Below are 19658 nucleotides of genomic sequence, written 5' to 3' on the forward strand. Positions count from 1 at the left end.
AGAAAAAGAAAACATAGATAATGAAGGTAAAAAGGAAAAAGAAGAAGAAAATAGAAATTAAAGTAATAATGGAAAAGTAAAAGGGGAAGAAGAAAAGAAAAAAACCTTGATGAAGAGGGTGAAGAGAGAAAGAAGAGAGGAAAACGTAAGAAAGAATAAAGGAGAAAGAAGGGAGAAGAAAGAATTAAGAAGGAGGAAGAAAGAATTAGGATTAGGGAAGAAAAGATAGGAATTCTGGTGCTGATCTGGATAAACTGTGCAGCGCATGTGACGCGAACGCGTGGAGCACGTGGACGCGCGGTTTGCGCTATTTTCAAGTGATGCGTACACATGGGTAACGCGTACGCGTGAAATGAATTGTGCCGTTGGCGCGAGAGCAGCCTCGCGTACGCACAACTCTCTGTTTCATACGCACATTGCCCAAATGTAGGGTGACGCGTGCGCGTGAGGGACGCGCACGCGTGAATGGCCTGTTTTGTAAAAATGACGCGTACGCGTGGGTGACGCGTACGCGTGATGGGTTTTGTGCTTCCAGCACCATTCCAGCCCCACTTCATCATAACCCTCTGCCATACACCCCTTTACGTCGATTTTACAGGGTCACGCGTGCGCGTGGGTGACGCGCACGTGTGGGAGGCTGATTTTTCAAGTGACGCGGACGCGTCAGGGACGCGTACACGTGGGCGTATTTGTGCCTAAGGCACGCCTTCAGCCACACTCCCGCATAACTCTCTGCTCACTACAAGAAAAAAGGCCTATGGCCACGCTTTTTTCTTGCCACGCTTCAAAAGCGTGGCCAAAAGTGGTCAATGGCCACACTTTTATGAGGGTGGCAATAGATTAGAGATTTGGCCACTTTTTTATTGCCACGCTTCATAAGCGTGGCGAAAAGTATCAACGGCCACGCTTTTGTATGGGTGGCAATTGGTTAGAGAAACGGCCACGCTTTTTTTTGCCACGCTTCAAAAGCGTGGCCATAGAGAGAAACAAGGACGTTTTGAAAGCGTGGCGACAGGGTTTCATTACGGCCACGCTTACGAAGCGTGGCCATATCCCAGTACTCTTTTGGCACGCTTTAAAAGCGTGGCCAAAAGGTTCTTTTCTGCCACGCTTCAAAAGCGTGGCCGTAGAGCAAAACAGTGACGTTTTAAAAGCGTGGCGAGAGGGGCTCCAACCCATTGACCCTAACCCGGCCCCTGACCCGGCTCCCAACCCGGTCCCCAACCCAAATACACTAACCCTAATCACTCGAAACCCTAACCCTGGAAGAGCGCCTCCCATTACCCTCGCACTTCGTCCTGAACCCTTCGCCCTTCGCCCTTAGCCTTCGTCACTCGAAACCGCTCATCGAATCCGCTTATCGCACTGTTAATCTTCGTCACTCGCCCTTATCCCTTCACCCTTCTTCATCTTGTTAATCTTCATCTTCGTCTTCCGCTCATCGAATCCGCTCATCGCACTGTCTCCTACCTCGGTGACCTTATGGCCTCCTTCAATTCAAAGATGTCCGTACTCTCTCTCTCTCTTTCATAAACTCTTCCTCACTTCAATTCTCTCTTTGATCGCCGTTTCGTTTACTAGCTTTTGATAATTAGGTTTTTCTTTACTTTCCTTCGTTTTTGATTGTTATTTGAAAGATGATTTGCGTGTGCTTGTTGATCTGAGGAAGCTGTAGTTCCTGTTTGAGAATGACTTTTGCTTCACTCTCATCTTGCTCAATTCGCTTATCTCTCACTTGATTCCTTTGAACTTATTCTGTCGTATTCGTGAGACTCGGTAGATTACTGGATTTCAGTATCCTGCTAGGCTTCTTTAATTATAGCTAATTAAGTGGCAAACATAGTCTTTGTGAATAAAATTTTTTACTTCAGAATTCGTTAGCAACTGGAATGTAGGTATCGATCATAGTTTTGACATAAAGGTTGAACAGTTTGTGTGTGTGTGTGTGATCAAGTTAAAAGGATTGTGCAGAATAGTTAGGGTAAAATTTGCTATTGTAGATAGTAGTGAATCAAGTAATCGTGTTTTTAAGTTTCTCTAAATTGAAGCATAATGTGTTCTTTTGAATCTTTTCTTTCAGCTCAATGCAGAGAAGAGCCCTTTTCAGTGGACTTATGCGACTCAGGTGTGTTTGTTTGCTGCTTTCTTAAGCCACTGCTTCTTGAAAACGCTTTGTTTGTGGTGAATGTTGATGAAAAAAGAAAAAATAATAAAGGAGAAATTGTTAATTCCAATAGTTGTTTAAAAAGATGTTGTTAATTATGGCCTATTGAACTGGCATTCTCTTCATTGCCATTTGACTTCTCTACAAAACCCTTTGGACATGAATTAGCAATCACCTGACCCAAGCCAACCATTCATTAAGTACTGCTGTGACTTTATGTTGAAAGTTTGATCGTATTGTTTTGATTATCAAGCAAAGGATCGAAGTATTGATTATATGTTTTGGGATTTGTTGGGATAACTATTTGTGCTTAATTATTTGTTGCCGAGGTATGATCCACGTTTTCTCATAGGTTTCTTATGCCATTTCTTGAAGAATGTCACAAAACGACCGCCCGGAGGCGCCGTCCCCGGCGACAGCGGCAAACGGCTCCGCGGCGGTGAAGGAGGAGAATCCAGCTGCGTGGGCGTTGGTTTCTTCGAGCAAGGCTGAGGCTGAATCCGAACAAGGAGCACAAAGCGGAGGAGTACGAAGACTTGCAATTGATGTACTGCCCAGCGGTTTTCACCGAGCTGGAGAGGTACCTTCCACCGAACATGCTCAATGTGCGACGAACACAAGGTATATGCCCCGCGCAGCGTAGACCAGAGTATGGTGCCTCTTTCTTTCTTTCTTTCTTTCTTTCTTTCTTTTAAGTTTTTTTATTTTTCAGTTAATTTTCAGTTGAGGCTGGTAAATTGCAGAATAGTAAACCTTAGGATTCCTTACAACGAACAGATTTCTCCAACTGAAATTTGCAGTGCGCTTGGATCTAATCAACTTCTTCCGAGAATTTATATCGCTTTTGTGTTGTTGGTCGGAATTCTTCTGTTTAGTTCTCTTTTTGTGAACGTGTCTTTAATCTGGTCGTGTTTGGAAGCCCCTTCTTTCACTGGTAATTTCTTTTTCTTTTTAGTCCGTACACACATACACACACTAACCAAAGAAGTAAAAATTATGTGTTGCTCCGAGCTGAGTTAATTTCTGTCTTCGTCATAATCATTTTACTTTGTTTACTCATTTGTGCAAAGGGGTTATGTTTAATTGTTTTGCACTTATCTTCCATTTGATGAGATTTATATGAATACTTTATTTGTTAACCTTTTATCATAAAGTTTGGAGAGACACACTTGGATTATTGTTGCACAACAAATTTTATTATGTGAAAGATGTTCTTTTGAAATTGGAGTTGTGATCTGATCCTTTATTTTAGCAAATCTAGTTTTTCACCTTGTTAGGATGCACCCACCAGATACCATGACATCCAATCCAAGCATTGGTGTAGGGGAAGATTAGTATGAGTCGTCATATATGAAAGTTTACTTTGACAGGCTTTTCAGTTGAGGCTGTTGTGGTCAAGATCAAGCAACACACAAAGATTGTGTTTGTTTGACAATGGATATTTGGTTGCTGAGATTTTGCATTTGATAGATACATATTTGGCTGCTATAAATTATTTTAACATTTCTGATCTTGTTTATATATTTTATATTGACTGCTTGGGTGATTCCTTACAATGAACAGATTTTTCCAACTGAAATTCGCAGTGCGCTTGGATCTGTTAATCAACTTTTTATATGTATTGGGATTCTTGCAGCATTAGTAGCCGGTTTGCCTCTTGTTCCAGCAGTTTGCCACATCAATGGAAGATTTGGAACCCTTACGACTGTTCCAATACACCATATGGTTAGTCTTATGAGATCTCTTCTTACAAGCTTTTATAGTGTGCGATCAATTAGTCTTTTCACAATTCCATCACAAGATTGTTAAGAGATTTGGAACCCTTTCTTTTTATCTTTTCGTCAACCTTCCTTCCTTTCTTGTTGAATAAGAGGAGATAGATTGATGTAGTTTTTTTTATTTAGCAGATATGAATACTTTTCAAATGGTTTTGAATATTTTAAGAGATGGTTAAGTTCGAGTTAGCTATAGATACTATCATTTTAAATTTGCTTGATCTGGTAAATTTTGTGGTTGAATGTATATTAAAGAGAGATTTGAGATGACAATTCATATATCATATCACAGAAAAACGTTTCATTTTTATCAACTCATGATTAATTATTAAATGGGTCAACATCCTTAAGCTTGCTTTGTTATATGCTTATTAAAATGGAGTTCTGTAAAACCATTTAATTTCTTTATTTTTTTGGGGGATTAGGACTCGAGGTTATTAAAAATGAAGATTTTGTTCCATGCTTTTTCTTTATTTATTACTGAAATGAAAGTTTCTTTCTTCTGGTGTTAAATGACCCAAAATGAATAAGTTCTTTTTAGCTGGAAGGCAAAATTCTAATAAGTTATTTTCCTTCTCTTCTCTTTTGGCCTCAGATCTTTTCTTGTTTTTACCGAGACTTCCTCCTTGTCATGGTTTTGGAGATTGCAGGAGGAGTCATGGATTAACTTGCAAGCCCTATAAGTCCAGTTTTAGAAGAGAGATAAATTGAAATCCTTTAAAAATATTTGAGGTAAAATTAAAACTTGATATAGTTTTACTCTCTCTTGATTAGTGACTACTGTAATACTATAGGGTAATTTCTGACTATCTAGATTGCATTTGCACCCGTGTAGTGGAGACACTTCTCCCATTTGTATTACCATGTTGCAGTTATGAACATAACTTTTCTTGTTAATGAGTTGGTTTGAAATCTATAGTTTTGTACAGAATTAGTCATGTTTTTTGGTTCAGGGTTTCTTTAATAATTGAAAATTATGGATCAGATAGTTTTGCATTATATTCTTGATTATTTAGAGTTCACGTATGACTTTCTCCAATCATATGATATCTAAATATTTCTTTGCTTTTGCATTGATGCATTTATTCTTATAGAGCTGCTCATGTTTATTCGGAAGCTAGGAGGGTGCATGCTTTCAATGACGTTATGTCATCAAATCTAAGGTGAGATCGAATCCTTGTTCTTTTATTAGTGTTTCATTTTCTGTGCTCTTCATTTTCTATTTGAGTGAACATTTTTATTTTAATGTATTAATAGTACATGAATAGTTGACTCAAGCTTCCTGTACAGTCTAAACCCCAAGCAATATTATATATATATACTTGATTTTCTGTTTGATTTCTCAAGCTTTCTGTTTCATATGCTGATTCCTTTCATGATTTGTTAATGTTGGACACTAGATTTCTCAACCAAGTAAATGTGCAATGCAGGTTTAGTCACACAAAATTCTAAATCAACTGGATATGGGTTGCGGGGTCAGTATGGGTGGTGGTCAACTGGATATATTCTAAGATCTATATATGATCTTGCTTGCTTAGAGGATGAAGTTGATTTCCTTACAGCTCAATCAGAGCAAGACTGACTGAAAAGGAATAATGTCAAATTCTGGCATGTTTTTTGATCAAAGGAAATCAAATTGGCTTTCCTTGTTGGAGGAGGACTTCAGGTAATAATGCTTGTTTCCTTTTCTTTTATTCTTTAATCTTTTTTTAAAGTTTTTTTACAAGATAACACATGTTTTGGTTTGCGTCTTTGAGTAATAAGCTAAAAGAAAATAAAGCTAGTGTTGCCTAGAATGGAAAGTGAAGCTTCAAAATAATTTATCAATTTTGTATTTGGTTTTGCCATCTTTTGCAGGTAAAAAAGTTCACAAATATTTCCGAAACAATTATGTATGATCTAAGGGAAGAAAGTTTAAGAGGGCTAGAGGAAAGAAGAATAGCAAAGGACTTAGGATTTAAGTTGTATTATTTCTGTATTTTTCTTCCGTTTTTAGTTTTAGAATTTGAACTCGAGATTTATTTTGTATTGGAGTATTAGTTTTTTAATGTATAAAACAATTATAGCAAAAATTATATATGTCACTAATTATTATTTGATTTGTCTTGTAATAAAAATTGCATATTATATTTATAAGTTTGATAATAAAAAAGAAATGAAAAATTTATATTTTATATTGATGAAGGTAAAAATTAGAAAAAGGATTTTTTTTTTAAATTTTATAAGGCTATTGCCATGCTTTTAAAGCGTGGCCGTATCTCTGGTTATGGCCACGCTTTAAAAGCGTGGCCATATCTCGCTATCGCCACGCTTCAAAAGCGTGGCCATATCTCTCTCTATTGCCATGCTTTGAAAGCGTGGCCATATCTCTCTATCGCCACGCTTCAAAAGCGTGGCCATATCTCCTACATACGGCCACGCTTTAAAGGGTGGCCATTTGTAAAAAGCGTGGCAAAAGAAAAAGCGTGGCGGTAGGTCACCAAAAGCGTGGCAATAGAGCAACCGCCACGCTTACATACGCCACCCTTTCAAAAGCGTGGCGGTAGCTCAAAAAGCATGGCAAAAAGCTATCGCCACGCTTTTTTCAGCTTTTCGCCACGCTTTAAAAGCGTGGCAATAGAGCTGTTTTCTTGTAGTGGCTTCTTTTCTTAATTGTTTCGAATGCACATATGATGCGAACGCATCTGTGACGCTTGCGTGTCTGGTACACGAAAATTACTTCACACTATGTAATTCGGCACAACTAACCAGCAAGTGCACTGGGTCGTCCAAGTAATACCTTACGTGAGTAAGGGTTGAATCCCACGGAGATTGTTGGCTTGAAGCAATCTATGGTTACCTTGTAACTCTTAGTCAGGAAAACAATTCACTTATCAAAATGAATTACGAGGAATAAAAGAGCATGAAATAAATACTTGTTATGCAGTAAATGAGAGTATGTTGGAGTTTTGGAGATGCTTTGTCTTTTGAATCTCTGCTTTCTCCCTATTTTCTTCTTCACGCACGCACATCCCTCCTATGGCAAGCTGTGTGTTGGTGGATTACCGTTGTCAATGCCTACCATCCTTCCTCTCAGTGAAAATGGTCCAGGTGCGCTGTCACCGCACGGCTAATCATCTGTAGGTTCTCGATCATACCGGAATAGGATTTACTATCCTTTTGCGTCTGTCACTACGCCCAGCACTCGCGAGTTTGAAGCTCGTCACAGTCATCCAATCCCAGAATCCTACTCAGAATATCACAGACAAGGTTTAGACTTTCCAGATTCTCAAGGATGCTGCCAATGGATTCTAGCTTATACCACGGAGATTCTGATTAAGGAATCTAAGAGATACTCATTCAATCTGATATAGAATAGAGGTGGTTGTTAAACACACGTTCATGGATTGAGGAAGGTGATGAGTGTCACGGATCATCACCTTCTCTAAAATTAAGCACGAATGAACATCTTAGATAGGAACACGCATGTTTGAATGGAAAACAGAAATAGTTGCATTAATTCATCAAAACACAGCAGAGCTCCTCACCCCCAACAATGGAGTTTAGAGACTCATGCCATCAGAGATTATAAAGTTCAGATCTAAAATGTCATCAGATACAAAATAAATCTCTAAAAGATGTTTAAATACTAAACTAGTAACCTAGGTTTACAGAAAATGAGTAAACTATGATAGATAGTGCAGAAATCCACTTCTGGGGCCCACTTGGTGTGTGCTGGGGCTGAGACTAAAGCTTCTCACGTGCCTGGGCTGTTTTGGGCGTTCAACGCCAGGCTGTAACCTGTTTCTGGCATTGAACTCCAACTTGTAACGTGTTTCTGGCGCTGGACGCCAGACTGCAACATGGAACTGGCGTTGAACGCCAGTTTACGTCATATATCCTTGAGAAAAGTATGGACTATTATATATTGCTGGAAAGCCCCGGATGTCTACTTTCCAACGCAATTGGAAGCGCGTCAATTGAACTCTTGTAGCTCCAGAAATTTCATTCCGCGTGCAGAGAGGTCAGGATCCAACAGCATCAGCAGTCCTTTTTCAGCCTGATTTAGATTTTTGCTCAGCTCCCTCAATTTTAGCCAGAAAATACCTGAAATTACAGGGAAACACACAAACTCATAGTAAAGTCCAGAAATATGAATTTTGCCTAGAAAATAATGAAAATAAACTAAAAACTAACTAAAAGATACTAAAAACTATATGAAATTAACCCCAAAAAGCGTATAAAATATCCGCTCATCACAACACCAAACTTAAACTGTTGCTTGTCCCCAAGCAACTAGACAAATAAAATAAAATACAAATAAGTCAAGAAGCAATAATATCTCAGAGTTTTTGAGTGAAGCTCAGATTCTAATTAAATGAGCGGGACTAGTAGCTTTTTGCTTCCGAACAATTTTGGCATCTCACTTTATCCATTGAAGCTCAGAATGATTGGCATCTATAGGAACTTAGAATTCAGATAGTGTTATTGATTCTCCTAGTTCAGTATGTTGATTCTTGAACACAGCTACTTTTATGAGTCTTGGCCGTGGCCCTAAGCACTTTGTTTTCTAGTATTACCACCGGATACATAAATGCCACAGACACATAATTGGGAGAACCTTTTCAGATTATGACTCAGCTTTGCTAAAGTCCCCAATTAGAGGTGTCCAGGGTTCTTAAGCACACTCTTTTTTTTTCTTTGGACCTTGACTTTAACCGCTCAGTCTCAAGTTTTCACTTGACACCTTCACGCCACAAGCACATGGTTAGGGACAGCTTGGTTTAGCCGCTTAGACCAGGATTTGATTCCCTTAGGCCCTCCTATCAACTGATGCTCAAAGCCTTGGATCCTTTTTATTACCCTTGCCTTTTGGTTTTAAGGGCTATTGGTTTTTTCTGCTTGCCTTTTTTTATTTTTTTTATTTTTTTTATTGCAAGCTTTGTATTCACTGCTTTTTCTTGCTTCAAGAATCATTTTTATGATTTTTCAGATTATCAATAATATGTCTCATGTTCATTATTCTTTCAAGAGCCAACATATTTAACATTCAAGAATATCAAATTCCAAAGACATATGCTCTGTTCAGGCATTCATTCAGAAGGCAGAAAGCACTGCCACCACATGTAAATAATTAGAATTTCTTGTATTAAAAACTCGAAAAATATTGCCTCCTTATCCTAAAGAAAATCTTCTATTTTATTCATGTTTAATGATGATGAGAAAAATAAATTATAGCTTAATTGGAGATAAAATAACTACTAATTACTACTATAACTACTAAGGTAAAACTCAAATAAGAACAATTATCACAGAGTTAAGGCTAAGATTAGGGCTCAACAACCTTGAGTTTGGGATGTGGATGTTCCTCTAGTCTGTGGAGTGCTTGGTCCTTCAAGAGATAACTTCTAACGCTTCAGTTCCTTTAAGTCACGCCCTTGCTCTTCATGTTCCCTGAGCAGTTTGCAGAGCATACTGTTTTGATTTTGCTGTTCTTCCTTTATTTGGTCCATAGATTCTTGCAACTTGGTAACAGATGCTTCAAGCTATTCCCAATATTCAAATTGAGGGACTTCTGGGAGGAATTCTTGTGCCCTCCTCTTGGTGGGGTCATCCTGCATTTGTTGTTTTTCCATTGTGATTTTAGTGATTGGTTGCTCCACTGAGATATACTCTGTTATTCCCATCTTTACTCCAGCATCTTTGCAGAGCATAGATATTAAGCTTGGATAAGCCAACATGGCATCCTTGGAGTTCTTGTTAGCAAGTATGTAAAATTCTGATGGGATCAATTGATGAACTTATACTTCTTTTCCCAACATAATTCAATGGATCATCACTGCTCTTTTAACAGTGACTTCAGAACGGTTGCTTGTGGACAATATAGAACGCCCAATAAAGTCCAGCCAACCTCTGGCGACTGGTTTGAGATCTTCTCTCTTGAGTTGATTTGGGACACCCTTGCTGCTGGTGGTCCACCTGGCTCCAGGGATGCATATATCCTCTAGAATCTTATCCAGGCCCTTGTTTATTCTCATTATTCTCCTATTGAAGGACTCTGGGTCATCTTTCAGCTGAGGTAGCTTAAAGATCTCCCTGATTTTGTCAGGGTGGATGTGAACAATCTTTCCTCTAACCAAAGTTCGATAGTCATAGAAGGCAGTTCCAGATATTCTCTGCCTGTCTGTTTGCCATAGATTAGCGTAAAATTCCTGAACCATATTCCTTCCCACTTTCGTTTCAAGATTAGCTAGGACTTCCCAGTTCCTGTTTCGAATCTGCTCTTGGATCTCCGGATATTCATCTTCTTTCAGATTGAACTTGACTTCCGGGATCACTGATCTTAGACTCATTATTTTGTAGTAATGGTCTGAATGTTCTTTGGTTAAGAACCTCCCTTGATTCCAAAGTGGTTTTGGAATGCTTTCTTTCTTGCCTCTTAGAGTGGGTTGTTTTCCTTTAGGAGCCATGATCTTAGTGGGTATGGTTTAGTGATCACGGATAAACACACCAAACTTAGAGGTTTGCTTGTCCTCAAGCAAAAGAAAAGAAAGGAGATGGGTAGAAGGAGAGCTTGTGTCGAATGGTGGATGAGAGGGAGGGGGCGAATGTGGTTTTAAAAAGGGAGGTGGTGGGATTTTCGAAAATATTAAAAAGATAAGATAGAAGATATGATTTAAAAAAATATGATATGAAAATATGTGATTTAAAATTGAAAAGATATGAAAGACATTTGAAAAAGATAAATTTGGATTTTGAAAAGGATAATGTGGAGATTTGAAAAAGATATTGATGAGTTGAAAAGATTTTAGAAGGAAAAGAGATAGATTTGTTTTGGAAAATTTGAAAAAGAGTTGGATTGGATTGAAAAAGAATTTGTGTTTATGGATTAAGATACATTTGATATTTTTAACATGTTTATGCAAGAAATCATGAATTGAAACATGAAAATTAAAATTAAAATGAAAAATATGAAGTAAAAACGAATTTACCTCATCCCTACCATCCTGGCGTTAAACGCCCAAACGCTGAATGTTTTGGGCGTTTAACGCCCAATTGCTGCTTCTCCTGGGCGTTCAACGCCCAGCTGTTGCTTCTTTCTGGCGTTGAACGCCAGGAACTCCTTTGTCACTGGGCGTTTTTCTGAACGCCCAAGACGCTGTAAATCTGGCGTTAAACGCCCAGAAGGAGCTTCTTTCTGGTGTTCAACGCCCAGAAGATGCTTCTTTCTGGCGTTTAACGCCCAGATAGCTATCCTTACTGGCGTTCAACGCCCAGTGGATGCTTCTTTTGGGCGTTGAACGCCCAATTATGCCTCTTACTGGCGTTTTCTTGCCAGTGAGCTCTTTTTCTCTGTTTTGTGTGCTGAATCCTTCTGTAACCCTGTAAACTTATGCAATTGACTCTTTACCTTAGTATCAATGAACTTTATATAAACAAATAAAATCAAGAATAGGGAAAAATGCTAGAGGAAGTGATGCCAATGGCTGGGTTGCCTCCTAGCAAGCGCTTCTTTATTGTCTTTAGCTGGACCTTGCTGAGCTTTTTAATCTAGCCTCAGCCTTGAGCATTCTTGCTCAACATTACCTTCAAGATAATGCTTGATTCTCTGTCCATTAACAATGAACTTCCTATCAGAGTCAATGTCTTGAAGCTCCACATAACCATATGGTGATACACTTGTAATCACATATGGTCCCCTCCACCGGGACTTCAGTTTCCCGGGAAATAGCCTGAGCCTAGAGTTAAACAACAGAACCTTTTGTCCTGGTTCAAAGATTCTAGAAGATAGCTTTCTGTCATGCCATCTTTTTTATTTCTCTTTATAAAGCTTGGCATTTTCGAAAGCAGTGAATCTGAATTCCTCTAGCTCATTCAGCTGGAGCAATCTTTTTTCTCCAACTAGTTTGGCATCAAAGTTTAGGAATCTGGTTGCCCAGTAGGCCTTATGTTCCAGTTCCACGGGCAGGTGACAAGCCTTACCATACACAAGTTGGTACGGAGAGGTCCCTATAGGAGTCTTGAATGCTGTTCTGTAAGCCCACAGAGCATCATCCAAGCTTCGTGCCCAATCCTTTCTACGGGTACTTACAGTCCGTTCCAGGATTCTTTTTAGTTCTTTGTTAGAAACTTCAGCTTGCCCATTTGTCTGTGGATGATATGAAGTCGCCACCTTGTGGCAAATCCCATACCGGACCATGGCGGAGTAAAGCTGTTTGTTGTAGAAGTGAGTGCCCCCATCACTGATTAGTACCCTAGGGACACCAAATCTGCTGAATATATGTTTCTGGAGGAACTTCAGTACTGTTTTAGTATCATTGGTGGGTGTGGCAATGGCCTCTACCCATTTTGATACATAGTCAACTGCCACCAGAATAAAAGTTTTTGAGTATGATGGTGGGAAAGGCCCCATGAAATCAATTCCCCATACATCAAACAACTCAATCTCCAAGATTCCTTGTTGAGGCATGGCGTAACTATGAGGCAAATTACCAGCTCTCTGGCAACTGTCACAGTTACGTACAAACTCTCAGGAATCTCTGTAGAGTGTAGGCCAGTAGAAACCACATTGGAGGACCTTGGTGGCTGTTCGCTCACCTCCGAAATAGCCTCCATATTGTGATCCATGGCAATGCCATAGGATCCTCTGTGCTTCTTCTCTAGGCACACACCTACGGATTATTCCGTCTGCACATCTCTTAAAGAGATAGGGTTCATCCCACAAGTAGTACTTTGCATCAGAAATTAATTTTTTCTTTTGTTGCCTGCTGTACGCCTTGGGTATGAACCTTGCAGCTTTATAGTTTGCAATGTCTGCAAACCATGGTGTTTCCTGAATGGCGAACAAATGCTCATCCGGAAAGGTTTCAGAGATTTCAATAGAGGGAGAGGGCGCCCCTTCTACTGGCTCTATTCGGGACAGATGATCAGCCACTTGGTTTTCTGTCCCTTTTCTGTCTCTTATTTCTATATCAAACTCTTGCAGAAGCAATACCCATCTTATAAGCCTGGGTTTTGAATCCTACTTTGTAAGTAGATATTTAAGAGCAGCATGGTCAGTGTACACAATCACTTTTGATCCTATTAAGTATGATCTAAACTTGTCAATGGCATAGACCACTGCAAGCAATTCCTTTTCTGTGGTTGTGTAATTTTTCTGGGCATCATTTAAAACACGGCTAGCATAATAAATGACATGCAGAAGTTTGTCATGCCTCTGCCCCAGTACTGCAGCAATGGTGTGATCACTGGCATCACACATTAATTCGAATGGCAATGTCCAGTCTAGTGCAGAGATAACTGGTGCTGTGACCAGCTTAGCTTTCAAATGGCGTGTCAGCAGCTAGCAGATTGCTTAGAGGTTTTATAATTTTTGAAAATCCTTTATAAACCTCCTGTAGAATCCTGCATGCCCCAGAAAGCTTCTGATTGCCTTAACATTGGCAGGTGGTGGTAATTTTTCAATTACCTCTATTTTATCTTGATCCACCTCTATTCCCTTGTTTGAAATTTTATGCCCAAGGACAATCCCTTCAGTCACCATAAAGTGACATTTTTTCCAGTTTAAAACCAGGTTGGTCTCTTGGCATCTTTTCAAAACCAGTGTCAGGTGATCAAGACAGGAGCTGAATGAGTCTCCATATACTGAGAAGTCATCCATGAAGACTTTCAGAAATTTTTCCACCATATCAGAGAAAATAGAGAGCATGCATCTCTGAAAGGTTGCAGGTGCATTACACAGTCCAAATGGCATCCTTCTGTAAGCAAATACTCCAGATGGACATGTGAATGCTGTTTTCTCTTGATCCTGGGGATCTACTGCAATTTGGTTGTAGCCTGAATAGCCGTCCAAAAAGCAGTAATAATCATGACCTGCTAGTCTCTCAAGCATCTGGTCTATGAATGGTAAAGGAAAATGATCATTCCTGGTGGCTGTATTGAGCCTTCTGTAGTCAATACACATGCGCCACCCTGTAACTGTTCTTGTAGGAACCAGTTCATTTTTTTCATTATGAACCACTGTCATGCCTCTCTTTTTGGGGACAACTTGGACAGGGCTCACCCAGGGGCTATCAGAAATAGGATAAATAATCCCAGCCTCCAGTAATTTGGTGACCTCTTTCTGCACCACTTCCTTTATGGCTGGATTTAGCCACCTCTGTGCTTGAACCACTGGCTTAGCATTATCCTCCAATAAGATCTTGTGCATGCATCTAGCTGGGCTTATGCCCTCAAGGTCACTTATGGACCACCCAAGAGCTGTCTTGTGTGTCCTTAGCACTTGAATTAGTGCTTCCTCTTCCTGTGGATTTAAAGCAGAGCTTATGATCACTGGAAAAGTATCACCTTCTCCCAGAAATGCATATTTCAGGGATGGTGGTAATGGTTTGAGCTCGGGTTTAGGAGGTTTTTCCTCTTCCTGAGGAAAATTCAGAGACTCTTTCAATTCCTCTGAATCCTTTAGATCAGGTGGAACATCTTTAAAGATGTTTTCCAGCTCTGATTCGAGACTCTCAGCCATGTTGATCTCTTCCACCAAAGAGTCAATAAGATTAACTTTCATGCAGTCTTTTGGTGTGTTTGGATGCTGCATGGCATTGACAGCATTCAACTTAAACTCATCCTCATTGACTCTCAGGGTTATTTCTCCCTGTTGAACATCAATGAGAGTTCGTCCAGTTGCTAGGAAAGGTCTTCCTAGAATGAAAGTAGCACTCTTGTACTACTCCATCTCCAGCACTACAAAGTCAGTGGGAAAGGCGAATGGCCCAACCCTGACAATCATGTCCTCAATCACGCCTGATGGGTATTTAATGGAGCCATCAGCAAGTTGGAGACATATCCGGATTGGTTTAACTTCTTCAGTTAAACCAAGCTTTCTGATAGTGGATGCAGGTATTAGGTTGATGCTTGCTCCAAGATCACATAAGGCTGTCTTGGTGCAGTTACCCTCTAATATGCATGGTATCAGAAAGCTTCCGGGATCTTTAAGCTTTTCAGGAAAGCTTTTCAGAATGACTGCACTGCATTCTTCAGTGAGGATAACTCTTTCAGTTTCTCTCAAATCCTTCTTATGACTTAAGATCTCTTTCATGAACTTGGCATAAGAAGGTATTTGCTCAAGTGCCTCTGCAAACGGAATCTTTATTTCAAGAGTCCTGAGATAATCTGCAAAGCGAGCAAATTGCTTATCCTGCTCCTCTTGGCGGAGTTTTTGAGGATAAGGTATCTTGGCTTTATATTCCTCAATCTTGGTTGCTGTAGGTTTATTTCCTACAAAAGTGGTTGAAGAAGCCTTTTTAGAGGGGTTGTCATCAGCACTTGTGTGTGTCTGATCCCTCACTGGCAATTGAGTGCCAGGGTTGGAAGCTGGAGTGACGTTAGACGCCAACTCTTTATCTGTTCCTGGAGTCTGAACGCCAGAACTGTGCTTCCTTTGGGCGTTCAACGCCAGTTCTTTGCTTGTTTCTGGCGTTGAACGCCAGTCCTGAGCATGGTTTGGACGTTCAGCACCAGCCTTCCACCTAATTTCTAGCGTTTTAGCGCCAGAATCATTTTTCCCCGAGCTCTTACTGTCCTCAGATGGAATTTGGGTAGTTTGCTCATTTCTTGGCTTCCTGCTGCCTTGAGGTGGGGTATTTAATGTTTTTCCACTTCTTAATTGAACTGCTTGGTATTCTTCTGTTATTTGTTTTGATAGCTGCTGCTTTGTTTGCTTTAATTGTTCTTCCATATTTATATTAGCCATCCATGTCTCTTGTAGTCCCTCCTTGAATTTGGCTAACTATTTTGTTAGAAAATCCAATTGCTGATTGAATTCAGTAGCTTGTTCAGCAGGAATGAGTTCAGTAGTCACTGTTTTAGCCTCTTCTTTCATGGAAGGGTCACTGCTTAGGTACAGATGCTGATTTCTGGCAATTGTATCAATGAGCTCTTGAGCTTCTTCAATTATCTTTCTCATGTGGATAGATCCACCAGTTGAGTAATCTAGAGAAAGTTGAGCCCTTTCTGTAAGCCCATAATAGAAGATGTCTAGCTGAACCCACTCTGAAAACATTTCAGAGGGGCATTTTCTTAGCATCTCTCTGTATCTCTCCCAGGCATCATAAAGAGATTCATTATCTCCTTGTTTAAAGCCTTGGATGTCCAGCCTTAGCTGTGTCATCCATTTTGGAGGAAAGCATTGATTCAGGAATTTTTCTGTCAGCTGTTTCCATGTCTTTATGCTAGCCTTAGGTTGGTTATTTAACCACCTCTTAGCTTGGTCTTTTACAGCAAATGGGAATAGTAATAATCTGTAGACATCCTGATCTACTTCCTTATCATGTACTGTGTCAGCAATTTGTAAAAACTATGCCAAAAACTCTGTAGACCGGAATACTGGCAACTTTGCTACACCATGATAATGAGCTGAGGATTCAACTCAAAGCTACTGACTCCAATGAAGGGTATACTGATACTACTCCCATATGAAGCAGTAGTGGGGTTAGCATATGACCCCAGAGTCCTTCTGGACTGTTCATTTCCACTTAGATCCATGATGGAAAAAGGGAGATGATGTAAAATAAAAAATATATTTTGAAACTAAAATAAATTAAAATAAAATAAATAAAAATGGATGAAGATTTTCAAAAAATGGAGAGAGAGAAAAAAATGGTTAGGAAGTTTTGAAAAAGATAAGATTGAGAGGATTTGATTGGAAAAGATAAGATTTGAAAAAAGATTTTAAATTTTGAAAAAAAAATCTAAATTTTAAAAGTAAATTTCGAAAATTTGCTTTAAAATAGAGAGAAAAGATATTTTTGAATTTAAAGAGGAAAGAGAAAAACAATAAGATATCACAAGATTTTAAATTTTTAGATCTAATGCTCCTTGTTTTCGAAAATTTTGGAGGAAAAACACCAAGGAACAACAAACTTAAAAATTTTAAGATCAAGACACAAGGAAAACTCAAGAACACTTTGAAGACTCACATGAACACAAGAACATGAAGAAAGAACACCAAACTTAAAATTTTTAGAAAACCAAACTAAAATTTTCGAAAATTATAGAAAGATTAACAAGAAAACACCAAACTTAAAGTTTGGCACAAGATTAAATCAAGAAAAATTATTTTTGAAAAAGATTTTTAATAGAACCGGTGCCCAATCATCAAGAACATAAACCAATGCTCTAGCCAATTGAGCTGTAAATGTAACACTTATTTTGAAGAAGTATTTTTTTTATAACTAAGAATGAAATATTTTTTTTTGAAACGAATATAAAAGACTCTGACCCAAAAGATAAAATTTTCCTAATCTAAGCAACAAGATTCACCGTCAGTTGTTCAAACTTGAACAATCCCCGGCAATGGCGCCAAAAACTTGGTGCACGAAAATTACTTCACACTATGTAATTCCGCACAACTAACCAGCAAGTGCACTGGGTTGTCCAAGTAATACCTTACGTGAGTAAGGGTCGAATCCCACGGAGATTGTTGGCTTGAAGCAATCTATGGTTACCTTGTAACTCTTAGTCAGGAAAACAATTCACTTATCAAATTGAATTACGAGGAATAAAAGAGCATGAAATAAATACTTGTTATGCAGTGAATGAGAGTATGTTGGAGTTTTGGAGATGCTTTGTCTTTTGAATCTCTGCTTTCTCCCTATTTTCTTCTTCACACACGCACGTCCCTCCTATGGCAAGCTGTGTGTTGGTGGATTACCATTGTCAATGGCTACCATCCTTCCTCTCAGTGAAAATGGTCCAGGTGCGCTATCAACGCATGACTAATCATCTGTAGGTTCTCGATCATACCGGAATAGGATTTACTATCCTTTTGCGTTTGTCACTACGCCCAGCACTCGCGAGTTTGAAGCTCGTCACAGTCATCCAATCCAGAATCCTACTCAGAATACCACAGACAAGGTTTAGACTTTCCAGATTCTCAAGGATGCTGCCAATGGATTCTAGCTTATACCACGGAGATTATGATTAAGAAATCTAAGAGATACTCATTCAATCTGATATAGAACGGAGGTGGTTGTCAAACACACGTTCATGGATTGAGGAAGGTGATGAGTGTCACGAATCATCACCTTCTCTAAAATTAAGCGTGAATGAACATCTTAGATAGGAACACGCATGTTTGAATGGAAAACAGAAATAGTTGCATTAATTCATCAAAACACAGCAGAGCTCCTCACCCCCAACAATGGAGTTTAGAGACTCATGCCATCAGAGATTACAAAGTTCAGATCTAAAATGTCATCAGATACAAAATAAATCTCTAAAAGTTGTTTAAATACTAAACTAGTAACCTAGGTTTACAGAAAATGAGTAAACTATGATAGATAGTGCAGAAATCCACTTCTGGGGCCCACTTGGTGTGTGCTGGGGCTGAGACTAAAGCTTCTTACGTGCCTGGGCTGTTTTGGGCGTTCAATGCCAGGCTGTAACCTGTTTCTGGCGTTGAACTCCAACTTGTAACGTGTTTCTGGCGCTGGACGCCAGACTGCAACATGGAACTGGCGTTGAACGCCAGTTTACGTCATCTATCCTTGAGCAAAGTATGGACTATTATATATTTCTGGAAAGCCCTGGATATCTACTTTCCAACGCAATTGGAAGCGCATCAATTGAACTCTTGTAGCTCCAGAAATTCCATTCCGAGTGCAGAGAGGTCAAGATCCAACAGCATCAGCAGTCCTTTTTCAGCCTGAATCAGATTTTTGCTCAGCTCCCTCAATTTCAGCCAGAAAATACCTGAAATTATAGAAAAACACACAAACTCATAGTAAAGTCCAGAAATATGAATTTTGCCTAGAAGCTAATGAAAATAAACTAAAAACTAACTAAAACATACTAAAAACTATATGAAATTAACCCCAAAAAGCGTATAAAATATCCGTTCATCAGTGTCAGGTGCATTTTTTTTTTTGCAGAATGCAAATGCAAATGCAGACTATATGCAGAGATTATGAGAAGAGTCACTAAGAAAAATAAAGTGGAATAAAATAAAACAAAACTAAGACTGAAACGGAACGATCATACCATGGTGGGTTGTCTCCCACCTAGCACTTTGCTTTTACGTTCTTAAGTTGGACGATCTTCAGGCTCATTCTGCTTCTGTTGGTGGGTCTTACAAGAGGAAGACCTCTAGTTCTTTATGATCCTTCATCTTCTCACCATGATAAAGCTTTAGGTGATGTCCATTGACCTTAATGAATTTGGAGCTAGAAGGATGACGCAGGTGAAAAACTCTGTATGGCTCTGCCGTTTCTACTCTGTAGGGACCTTCCCATCTTGATCTCAGCTTGCCTGGCATAAGCCTCAGTTTAGAGTTATAAAGAAAAACTAACTCCCCTGATCTAAACTCTCTCCTTTTTATGTGCTTGTCATGGACAGCCTTCATCTTCTCTTTGTATCGCCTGGAGTTGTCATATGCTTCTAGGCGAAGGTTCTCTAATTCTGCTAGTTGCAGCTTCCTTTCAGCACCAGCTTCCTCAAAATTCATGTTGCATTCCCTTACAGCCCAGAAAGCCTTGTGTTCCACCTCTACTGGAAGGTGGCAAGCCTTTCCATACACTAAGCGGAAGGGGCTCATCCCGATGGGTGTCTTGTACACTGTTTGATATGCCCTGAGCGCATCTTGTAGCTTGGCACTCTAGTCCTTCCTATGAGGCTTTACTATCTTCTCCAGAATACACGTTATTTCTCTGTTAGATACCTCTACTGGCCCATTGATCTGGGAATGG

The 19658-nt window shown here is 39.5% G+C and overlaps 1 protein-coding gene across 1 annotated transcript; it reads left to right on the forward strand.

Annotated features, from left to right (window-relative positions):
- The first annotated feature begins 1482 nt into the window (after positions 1 to 1482).
- LOC110264241 (uncharacterized) lies at positions 1483 to 4606 on the forward strand. The gene is made up of 6 exons (XM_088493017.1): positions 1483 to 1505; positions 2081 to 2125; positions 2540 to 2785; positions 2908 to 3098; positions 3801 to 3889; positions 4535 to 4606. Exons 1-6 carry the CDS (start codon positions 1483 to 1485, stop codon positions 4604 to 4606), a joined length of 666 nt encoding a protein of 221 aa, XP_088349143.1.
- The last annotated feature ends 15052 nt before the right edge of the window (positions 4607 to 19658 follow it).

This window comes from Arachis ipaensis, chromosome B7 (assembly GCF_059453495.1).
Source record: "Arachis ipaensis isolate K30076 ecotype BB chromosome B7, ASM5945349v1, whole genome shotgun sequence".
Lineage (NCBI taxonomy): Eukaryota > Viridiplantae > Streptophyta > Magnoliopsida > Fabales > Fabaceae > Arachis > Arachis ipaensis.

Bases quoted from the DNA above. Each gene is read 5' to 3' on its own strand.
- LOC110264241 (XM_088493017.1), top strand. From the start codon at position 1,483: ATGGCCTCCTTCAATTCAAAGAT. The intron at 2,126-2,539 runs GTGTGTTTGTTT...CATTTCTTGAAG, and splicing joins AGTGGACTTATGCGACTCAG to AATGTCACAAAACGACCGCC. The intron at 3,099-3,800 runs GTAATTTCTTTT...GGATTCTTGCAG, and splicing joins GGAAGCCCCTTCTTTCACTG to CATTAGTAGCCGGTTTGCCT.